This window comes from Pteropus alecto, unplaced genomic scaffold (assembly GCF_000325575.1).
Source record: "Pteropus alecto unplaced genomic scaffold, ASM32557v1 scaffold511, whole genome shotgun sequence".
NCBI lineage: Eukaryota > Metazoa > Chordata > Mammalia > Chiroptera > Pteropodidae > Pteropus > Pteropus alecto.
This window is the reverse complement of record NW_006431911.1, coordinates 2,143,499-2,154,781: the sequence shown is the minus strand read 5'-3', so window position 1 is coordinate 2,154,781 and position 11,283 is coordinate 2,143,499. Positions and strand designations below refer to the sequence as shown.

The window sequence follows — 11,283 nt, the reverse complement described above, 5'->3', positions numbered from 1 at the left end:
AGCGAGCTCATTTCTGAGCTGTTCAATGACTGTGGGGCCCTCGAGTCCTCGCAGCTCTGTGACTACATCAACGACCCCAACATGACCCGGCCTGTGGATGACATTCCCGACCGGCCGGCCGGCTTCGGGGTGTACACGGCCATGTGGCAGCTGGCCTTGGCGCTGATTTTCAAAATCGTCATTACCATATTTACTTTTGGCATGAAGGTAAGCGAAGGGAAAGGAAGATGTGGGGGGCCACCCATGTCCTTCTGGGGATAGCACCTTACTTGTCAAAATAAAGTTGTGATGCGAGGAAAGTGAGATTGATCTTTATTGGATGTTGTCTTGTGCCAGGCACTTGACATTCTTTTAATGAACAAGAGACAATGCTTTTGATGAACAGCATGCCTATAAAATAGACATTTTAATCCCATTTTACAAATGAAGAAGCCAAGGCTCAGAATACAGCATTGAGATAGAGATGTGTACAGCTTGGTGAACTTTCACAAAACACGCGCTTGTGTAAGCAGCACCCAGGACCGGAAGCAGAGTGTTGAGAATCCTCCAGAAGTCCCGATGTGTTCCGTTACGATTGCTTTGTATGTGGTACTTTTTATGATTAGTTTCTTTTAAAAAGTCTAAGAAACCGTGCATGGAGTTTACACTTGAGTGCGGAATGGTCAAGCACAAACCTGAGTTTTTGCGTTCAGAACAAGGATGGGTGGACTTTCTTAAACATCTGACTGTCTGTGATTTATCATCTCCTAGCAAAGGGATTTAGTTTCGTGTCTGATTTAGCAGTATCTTTCAGTGCCTGCTGGGAGAAGTCGACTTTGAAGTTACAGGGGATTAAGTGGCTATGGGATAAGGGGCAGCTCAGAAAGGAACAATTTCCTCAGGAATGTCCCAGACTCTAGAAATCACACTCGATCCAGACTAACGTGGAATTTGGTTAAAGATCCACTTTCACCCTGAGATTGACAACACTTAGGGTCGCAGCCACGTGCGATCTCCATGAACACAGGATCAGGCGTGTCTTGTAGCAATTTGATCATCAGACAAATTAAAATGTATTTATTTTTGTAAAACGTATTTTCACACAGCAAAATATAAAACACACTATTACCAAAATCTTTTAGTTTGCATAGTCTGTTTCTTTGCTGCCTCTAACCTGGCTCGAAACTATTCAGAATACTTTTTAGAAAATGTACTTTGTCGGAAGAGGGAACGGCCGCCGCCCCGCCATCTCTCTCTGGTAGATGCTTGGCCACTGTATATTCAAGAGGGCAGTAAGGCCAGGGAAAGCTTTTTGGAAGACTCAGGGCAGCGGCACTGCTGCTTTCAGCTTCTTTATTTTACCTGTGAACGGTTGCAGACCCTTCTTTTTCATTTTCATGCTGTGGCTTGACATTTAATTTTAAAAGCTAATCTGAATGACACGCAAGCGGAGCGAGAAAGCGGTGAGTATCTCAAGTGACAGATGCTCACTTTGAATGTTATTTGCAGTGGGGCTTATCATTCTTTAATCCACAGCAGGCAAAGCAGGCCAGCGTTTGAAGGCGAGGAAATGAAAGTATAAAATGGCATTCTCTCTAAGTCACAGTAGATACGACTGACTACTAAGCAGGTGAAGTCACTCGTCCCACCTTTTCTCAGCTGACCTATCTTGAAGCGTTGCACCCCTCAGGACTGAAGCAGCATGCAAGCTCGTGTGTGGGGGACGGGAATTCGGGCTCCTTCCCTCATGCTTCTTTTCTCTGTGTGCTCCTTGGAGATCCCGTCGGGCCTCTTCATCCCCAGCATGGCCGTGGGAGCGATGGCGGGCAGGATGGTGGGAATTGGCGTGGAGCAGCTGGCTTATCATCACCATGACTGGATCATCTTCAGAAACTGGTGCAGGCCCGGAGCAGACTGTGTCACCCCAGGACTTTATGCGATGGTGGGAGCTGCAGCCTGCTTAGGTACGGCCACAGGAGGGGTGAGGTGGCGGTGGGGGTGGGGGTGGGGTGCAGGGAAAGGTGACACAGACTGACCACAAAGGCTGATGTGGTTTAGAGGACTGAGAAGAAGAGAGACACGAGCACTTGCCTTCTCAGGATAGGCGAGGTGGTGCTGCTGTAAACAAGTAAACGCCTAAATCTCGGTGGCTTAGCACGCCAAGGTTTATATCTTGCTATGCTATGATGTCGATCCTCATTATTCGTGGATTACGTATTTGGGAATTCGTCTACTTGCTAAAATTTGTTTGTAACCCCTAAATCAATATTCATGGGGCTTTCACGGTCATTCTCGGTCATGCGCAGAGCAGTGGAAAATCGAAGTTGTCTAACATACAACTACATTCGCAGCTGAGGTTGACCAAGGTGAAGGTCCACCTTTTTGCTTCAGCTCTCGACTGTACACAAGCGTACTTTTTGTGCTCTATTTAGAGCCATGTGTTTTGCACTTTCGTGCTTTTTATTAATGGTCTTCCTGTTTAAAATGGCCCCCAAGCGTAATGCTAAAATGCTGTCTGGTGTTTCTAAATGCTAGAAGGCTGGGCTGTGCCCTAGGGAGAAAATGCGTGTGTTGGAGAAGCTTCCTTCAGGCATAAGTTATGTGCTTTTGGCCCTGAGTTCGATGCGAATGAGTCAGCTTCATATATTAAGTAAGGTGTCTTTAAACAGAAACATACATAACGTAAGGTTTTGTATTAATTGGTTGACAAAACTGACCAGAGGCTCTCAGAAACCTTATATTTCTCCTAAGGCAGTGATTCAGTATTCACTAATTCAGTTTTTGTGGTGACTTTGTAGAACATAACCGCCACAAATAATGAGTCGACTCTGTGTGTGTGTGTGTGTGTGTGTGTGTGTGTGTGCGTGTGTGTGCGCGCATGTGCACGCGTACACGTGTGTGTGTGAGTGTGTGAGTGAGTTAGCTTCTCTCCACTCAGTCATTGAGGGACCAAGACTGATAGGTAGTGTGACTACCGTCTTGCAGCTGTGCTGTCTAGAATAGTGGAATACTGGTTTTCAACATGAGGTAATTGTGCCTCTCAGGAATTCTGGACAATGGAGGAGACATTTTTGCCTGTCACACCTGGGGGGAAGTGATGCTTCTGGCATCTAGTGGGTGGGGGCCAGGGATGCTGCTAAGTGTCATACAGTGCACAGAACAGGTCCCGCAGCAAAGAATGGTCTTTCCTCAACTGTTCCTAGTGCTGAGGTCGAAAAAACCCAGTCTAAGCTCGTTGGAAGACTGGGAGTTGGTATGGATTCTCTCTTTGAGTACCGAAGGACACAAGGGTCCCTCTGCTGTCCGTAGCCCCTAAGAATCTCTACAGTTTTCCAGCTTATGAGGTTGTGGAAGAGAGCCATACTTGCTGTCAGAAACCCGCGCAGACCACATAGGATCCACTCAGTCACCAAAAAGCAAGGAATGGTCCTAGACGAAAAGACGACCCAGTTGTCCCTCACTGGAGAAGAGCCCTCCAGTCAGATGTGACTGTGTTTAATGAGGCTGGCCTCAGTTACAGAGGTCCGAGCATGGGCGACATGTAGGACTGACTTTCAGCTTAGAAATACCTCCTGTCGGGAGAATTTATAGCCAGTTTGTCAGTTTCCGCAATGTTCGCTGTCTTGAGGGTCTGGGATTGAATTCCACAATTTCACTCTTTTCTTCACTAGGTGGAGTCACCAGGATGACAGTGTCGTTGGTGGTCATCATGTTTGAATTAACCGGTGGTCTCGAGTACATCGTGCCCCTCATGGCAGCAGCTGTGACCAGCAAGTGGGTGGCCGATGCCTTCGGGAAAGAAGGCATCTACGAGGCTCACATCCACTTAAACGGGTACCCATTTCTGGATGTGAAGGACGAGTTCACCCACCGCACACTGGCCACCGACGTCATGCGGCCGCGGCGGGGAGAGCCACCACTGTCGGTGCTTACTCAGGACAGCATGACCGTCGAGGACGTGGAGACGCTCATTAAGGAGACCGACTACAATGGCTTCCCCGTGGTGGTCTCCAGGGACTCCGAGCGCCTCATTGGATTTGCCCAGAGGAGGGAACTGATTCTTGCAATAAGTGAGTAAAGAGAGGGAAGCTCACGTGTGACTAAGAGGCGAATGGCAGTCTTTGTACCCAGCAAATTCTCAAAGAGGGTAGAGAGAATGTATGAGGGTCAGAGGACTCTCAGCCAGGGGTTCTCACACTTTAATGGACATTCGTGTCACCTGGGGATGTGGTTAAAATGCAGATTCTGATTGAGTAGGTCTGGGGCGGGGCCCAAGTCTGCATTTCTCCCAAGTTCCCTGTTAATGCTGATGCTGCTGGTCTCCAAGTCACACTGTGAGAAGGAATGTCTTGGGGGAGGCATTCTTGGCTAAAAGAGGACCGCCACGTTTTCAAGCAGCCCCTTGGGCCTCAATCCTGCTAGGAGGCAAGCTGCTGCCGCTGCGTTTCAGGGAATTCATTATTGGGTGAAGCTGAGCAGAAAGAGATGGGAAGGCCTTGACCGGCCCGGGCCAAGCTGGTCAGAGACAGACTTTCAGGCGGGATAAGTACTGAGATGCTGAGTTCTTCACCTCAGACTCCTCTCTTGGCACTGCATAAGCCTTTCGCTTTGCTTTATGATGTCATGTTCCATTCCACCTGTTACAGGCCCATGTGGGTTCAGGGCAGAAGTCATGTCAGTTCCATGGGATGCTTTTCCTCTTCGTGCGCTAACTGAAATCCGTGAAGCCGAGGGGCACGCCGTTGAGTTGGGAGAGGAGAGGGCACAATGCCCAGGTGGGGTACCCTGAAAACAGGCTGCTCAGAGGAGCAAGCGTGCGGGCGCCATCAGCCTAGGGGCGACTGCATTGGAAGGGGAGTGGAGTACTGGAGGAAGGAGGGTCCAGAGACCACGGCCTGGGTGTGAGTTGGAGGCCCGGGCCGGGAGGAGTAGTGAGCCTCGGAGGGCTCACTCCGGTGGAATCCTGCTGCATGTCCCGGTGCGGTGGGGCAGGGATGAGCCGAACGCATCCTCAGCGCATCGCGAACGCGAACGCCATGCCACTCACATCCCTGCCTTGTGATCTGCTTGCTATCCCAGCATCTCATGGTGGGCCGGGGCCTGTGATGGGGCTGAGGTGTGCACTCGATGGTTGTATTACGTATCTCATCTCCCAGAGGGTTTATGAAGTGGGCCAGTGGGACTCACCCAGGTATGATTGTGGAACGCCCTGCTGGGAGTGCACCTTCACCTGAGAGCCCTTTGCTTCTCCCTGCCCTTTGTTAACTATCTCTTAGGCCAGCGGTCCCCAACCTTTTCGGCCCCAGGGACCGGTGCTCCTATGAGAATCTAACGCCTGAGGATCTGAGGTGGGGCTGAGGCAGTGATGCTAGCTCCGGGGCGGGGAGGGAGGGGGGAGCGGCTGCAGATACAGATGAAGCTTGGCTCCTCGCCTGCCGCGCACCTCCTGCTGTGCAGCCTGTTCCTAACAGGCCATAGACTGGTACCGGTCTGTAGCCCAAGGCTTAGGGACCCCTGTCTTAGGCTCTCCCTTTGAATTTCTAAAATCCCCTTGCATGTTAAATAGCTTTGAAAATGTCTGTAAGAGTATCTTCATCAAAGGCTTTATAAAAATAAGTTTAGAAAAGCTATATCCTCTAATTTTAGGTTGTTGTTCAAACATGTTTACCTCCCCCAAAGCAACAACTGATTTTATATTTTCTATACGATAGCACATTTGTGCTTAAGTGCCCTGTGATGCTCCGCTTTATTATAGGCCCTGTCATTTAACAGGTAGGTGCCTTTAGGCATCAATATTGCCTTATAAAAATGAGGTGTTCTTTTTTTAAAGCCGTCTAAACAGAGTTGGGTTTGTTTTAAAATAATGTAATCAGCAGCCTTTAAAATTTTTCTTCAATCCCTAAAATCATTTAAGCAAAGGTTGAAATTTAAAAACTAAAGTAATAAATGTCACGGAATCCATTACCTGTTGTATAGTTCCAGGAACACCTGCTGAAAGACAGTTTACTAATTTTGCTGAAACCCATTACTGTAATCAAGTGGGAAGCAGCAATTGTCATCAACCGGTTAGAGAAGAAATTTAAGCTTGCCAACCGAGCACTCTCCTAAAAGCTATGCTTGGAATGTCTGAAGAGGCAACACACAGTGTAAATAATACCTATATGCTTTCAATCAGACCGATAATCGTATAGAAGCTGCTATTTACATGGTTTGTGGAAAGGCAAAGAGCGTTTCACTCGGCAATCAGAAAAACTGTTTTCCTGGTCCGTGGATATGGAAGAGCCTCTGTACTCTGGTAGAAAAATTCGTAACCTGTATTTGCGGAATGATATGCCCTTTCGTGAATATGGAAATAGACACGAGCATTTAGCTAGTGACGCTCTCATGCCAATTTCATTTTCAGGGGAATTCGGAGCAACGATTATAGGTAGATAGATCTGAGATACTTTGGATAAGAAAAGAATGGTAAACGCGGCAAATGAGGATTTTTCTTAACGCGTCACATTTAAAATTGTCGCAGCCGCTCACATGACACTGAAAATGTGTCGTTATTTTCAGTTCCTCTCTGGAATGCCAAACCGTGGCCATTGTCTTTGTTAGAGAGCGATTATTTGGCACCACCTAGGAAGTACGGCCCTCTTCACCCTCATACACACGGGGCTGTATGTGACCCTTGTTCAAATTCCTGGTAAATGGGACTACCTCTTGGTGCTCTTTGAAAAGAAGAGGCTCTTTCTGTGCTCAGCAGGGCTCAGGCACTTCTAGTCTCGAATTCTGCAATTAAGCAAGGTTGGGTTCAGAGAGGACTCAGTGGGAAGCTGCAAAGATGATTAGAGGGATGGAAAGTTAGAGTTCTGGGCAAGAGTTAAGAGAATTCTCATTTTTTTTTTGTTGGTGGATGATTTAATGATGATTCTCCAGCATGTCGAAGATGCTTATTTGCAGAAAGGCATCTACATCCAGGACCGAACAAGAAGATAAGTGTTCGATCTGTTGGCTGGGCTACTTAGGGATTAAGAGGCTTCTTCCTGGGAGGGAATAGGCCATGGAGAGCAGTGGTGTCATCTGCTTCTTTCTGCTGCGGTTAAAACATACATACAGAGGGACTTCTGCGTGTCTTGTCTTGGTAAACTATAACTTGTCTAAAATAAGCTGCCTTTTCTTCTAAGTAGTTTTTACTTTTTTTAAAATCATATCTTCTTCGTACTGACCACCACTATAGTTGCTTCCAATTGTTCGTTTTAACCTTACTTGCTAATTACATCTGTTTGACCAAAGCATTTTTAATGAAGAGGATGATAGAACATTACCTCCCTAAAAACATGATTAGTCTAAAGTAGAGTTTTCTCAACCTTAATACCATTGACATTGGACGGGATCATTCTTTGTTGAGAGGGGCCGTCCTCTGCACTGAGGGATATTGAGCAGCATCCCCGGCCTCTACCCACTAGATGCCAGTAGCAACCCCATCCCCCAGTTATGACAGCCAAAAATGTCTCTAGATATTGCCAAATGTCCCCTGAGGGCGAGGGCAAAATTGCTCTCAATGGAGAACCATTGTTCTAAAGTCATCGTGATAGTTTACTGGATCTGCGATTATTTCTGGTCTTAAAATTTCTCGGCCTATCATAGTTTGTGAAATTCACTTTAGCGACACTCTCTTAATTACCCTCTCTGTACCTGGCATTATGATCGTATTGCTGCTAGAAAATAGAATGTCAAGTTGAGTGACCTTAGCAAGCGCTCAACAAATGTACATCATTTTTCAGAAGCTTTGGCCACTGATACCAGTTCTGGTAGAATATATTAAAAAAAACCCTATATTAAAGACAGTTTTACAACACTTAAAAATGAGTTTATTACATTTTTTGAAGCGAAAGCAATACATACGCATAGAATATTGGGGAAATCAGAAGGAAAAAGGCAAATATATACTAGGTATCGTCTAGGCACTGGGAACGCACTGGTGAGCAAGAAATCACTGAATTAGCTGCTGTTAGAGTCAAGGCTTCTAACCCAATCAGTAGATTTCAGAGGAAATACAAGCTTGTTATTTATTTCAACGAGTGGATTGACAGGTTTCTAAGTTGTATTTGGTTTTGTAAGGAGGTCAGCAAATCCATGTGATCAGTTCTTGATTGAGCTTTGTGGTTGGATCTATTCCTGATGTTCAATCTGTTGAAAGACAGAGGATTCCCATTCCGTGGGACTGTTCGAGATTCAACCGGTCTGTGAAAATGAATAAATAAGTATGTGCTGACTGTTACCTCCTGCCTTAGTGATTCAGGACAGAACCACCTTGATTTAGCAGAGAAGTGTACAGCGTGTATCATGTAGCATCTACATTTGAAAACAGGTTGTGCATCAGTGTCGTCTGGTATTAGTGGTTGAATCATATCCCATTTGATGTAACTAGATTTAACCTGACCCAAATAATGTACAGACATTTGCCCAGCGGGCCCTTTGTTCTTCTTTGAAACAGAGACCCCTTTTCAAACTCAGCCTGACCCTGAATGCTGCCAGATTTCCATTAGAGTACTCTATTGCAATAAATGGCCTTAGAGCAGGCAGTTAGAATTTTATTTCTCAAAGAACAATATAGGTGAATAGTAGTCTTTGAGAAGGCAAGCAATGTATTATAGAAACCAGGATCCATTTTAAGGCAAGCTTCGCTGTACATTTTTCCTAACCTTTTCCCATGAACCAAAAGAAAGATTAAAATTCCAACAGAAGGAAAATCGCCTTGGAGAAATATCTTGAGACTGACGGATTTATTTCATGTGTGACTTAAAATAGCCTGGGTTTCTAGTACTGCAGAAAACCGTATTTCTAATGAGTTCCTGTTCCCTTACTTTTCTTCAGCTTTCTCTCACGTGGCCTTGCCTATCAATAAAAATAGGCCAATTGTTGCCATAAAAGTTTTACTATCTTTCTTAGAAAAATCCACAAAATGGCCCATTTTAAAGAAAGGAGATCCAAGGGGTGGGGGATGCAGCTTTTCTAGGGTTATTTCTTTGGTCCCAAGGGTCATATTTGGGATCGAGCTGCATTTCTGGGCTATGAGCCTGAGATGGCCCTATTAGTTTCCTGTTCCTTTCAGGATTCCTGATGCCATTTGGGCCAATTATAAGTTAGTTTGTAAAAAAAACCGATGTAATAAGGTCACTGGGCAGCTAAACGAGGTTCTTGTCACATCAAACTTCAGCCCTTGATGAGGTGAAGAAGTGTGAGGAAGGCTAGGGTGGAGGGCCCTGGGCCTTCTGGGCGCCCTGGAGTCCGGGGGAAGCGGTGCATCCCGGTCAGGCCCACCTTTCACCACTTTGGCCACGGATGAGCAGGTCACAGCAGGAGGGCCCTTGCCCAGCATTAGCTCGAGAGAGATGCCAATTTCAGACATGTTTGGCCAAAGCCCCTCATTGAGAATGTGGAGTTTGCCTTCTGAGGCCCTTTCCTGTGGGATTCTAGGAGGGAAGACGTGTGTTCCCGCGGGTCTGGGGGAGTGGGAGTTGCTAGCAAGGGATTTTTCGTGTGGCTTATGCTTCTGCTTGCCCATTCTAGAGAACGCCAGACAGAGGCAGGAGGGCATCGTGAGCAATTCCATCATGTACTTCACGGAGGAGCCCCCCGAGCTGCCAGCCAACAGCCCGCACCCCCTAAAGCTGCGGCGCGTCCTGAACCTAAGCCCGTTCACGGTCACGGACCACACCCCTATGGAGACGGTGGTGGACATCTTCCGGAAACTGGGGCTCCGGCAGTGTCTGGTGACACGGAGTGGGTGAGTGGCCAGACGAGTGTTGATGGAATGTGTACTGTGGCCAGACTCTGGCAAGAAGAAGATGAACGAGACATGGTCGCGGGGGACGCGGGGACCAGCACTTGGTAGGGGGTGGCAGTAAGTGTGGCGAGGGCGTTGAGAAGGAAATGACTGGCAGCTGTGGAGACTTAGGGCCGGGGCCAGCGCAGCCCAGGAAGGTGAGAGAAGCTTCCAGGTGGGGCTGCTGTCTGGCCCGAGGCTGCAGGTTGAGCCGAAAAGGGGAGGAGCCAAAGGAGACGGCTCGGGGCTGCGGTTCCACAGCCCAGGCTCAGAGAGAAGGTACAGCTTGTTCTGCTGCCACGTGACATGCCTTCCTCAAAATCATGGCCCTGCAAATATGAGCCATGAGAACGACAGGGCTCGTGAGAAAAATAGCGTTAGGGACATAATACTCAAAAGCTTCATCAGGGACACATCAAATGAAAGAGATAAGAAGCTAATAAAAATGGTAGTAGCATTTTAGACACGTTAGATGGTTAAGAAATATATCAATATGACAAACAAATATGTCACTTCACCTTGAGAAAGCCCCGAGGTTGGCTCGTGGACGTGGCTTGTTGCGAGGGCCGCAGCTCGCAAGCATTTTGTGTAGGTCTCTGGGCTCAGTCGGGTTCAGTTTTCTGTATCCACCTGGAGGTAGGTGCTCGTGGAAAAAAATCACCAGAAGCAAATGTGAAGTTCACGTTATGCTCAGATTGTTCCCTAATATGTCAGTCTGTTCAAAACAACTTCATGTTTTCAACACAAACGTTATCAGAGAGCTGAGCAACGAGGTGGCCCCAAAGCAATATTAATTTTGCTTTCTGTTATCGCAGACCAAGAAAGCAGCACTGCAAAGATCAAAGGGTCATGATGGCATGAGGGGTGCCATGCTTCAAGGGCCATTCTCTACGCTCACAGGTGCACCCCAAATTTCATGGCCCAGAAGCGTGCGAGGAAGAAGAGATTGGCTCAGTCAGGGCAGCGTGCAGGCTCACTCGTCTGCCCGGTTTATTCCTTCATAGGCTGGAGGCAGGAGGTGTGGCCTATATGGGTTGTGACACCGGTACCTGAATTTACTTTAGGTCTTTATAGACTCCAGAGGCTTCACGCTAACGTCCTTTACATTTCCAGAGCCATCACCCTCCAGTCTAACCCAGCATTTATCAACCTGGGTATTTTTGTGCCCCAGAGAGTTTGAGTGTCACAAATGAGGAGAGGGAGTGTTGCTGGCATCTAGCGGGTAGAGGCCAGGGATACTGCTCAGCACCCTATAACGCACGGGACAGCCCCCGTCGCAACAAAGAATCATCTGGACCAAAATGTCACTGATGCTGCAGTTGAGTGACCCTGGACTGGATGCCTGTGAATTGCTGAATGGGCTGTCCTTACTCATTCGGCTTTCTTCCCACTGTCCTGGTAATGGCAGCGTGGGGCTCTGCAAGGGGTTGGATTTTCACGGTGACCCAGACAACTCGAAGCTGACAGGACAAGTGTCCTCCTTAGCTCTG

General features: G+C 47.4%; 1 protein-coding gene across 1 annotated transcript in view; it reads left to right on the top strand.

The window, feature by feature from the left end:
- The window catches only part of CLCN4 (chloride voltage-gated channel 4), a 37,899-nt gene that overhangs the window by 20,725 nt on the left and 5,891 nt on the right, over window positions 1-11,283 (top strand). Inside the window, exons 8-11 of the mRNA XM_025041064.1 lie at window positions 1-207; window positions 1,757-1,943; window positions 3,651-4,049; window positions 9,538-9,754. The exon at window positions 1-207 is cut by the window's left edge and continues 333 nt beyond it. Of these exons, the coding sequence (XP_024896832.1) occupies window positions 1-207; window positions 1,757-1,943; window positions 3,651-4,049; window positions 9,538-9,754 (1,010 nt within the window). The remainder of the gene's footprint in view (window positions 208-1,756; window positions 1,944-3,650; window positions 4,050-9,537; window positions 9,755-11,283) is intronic.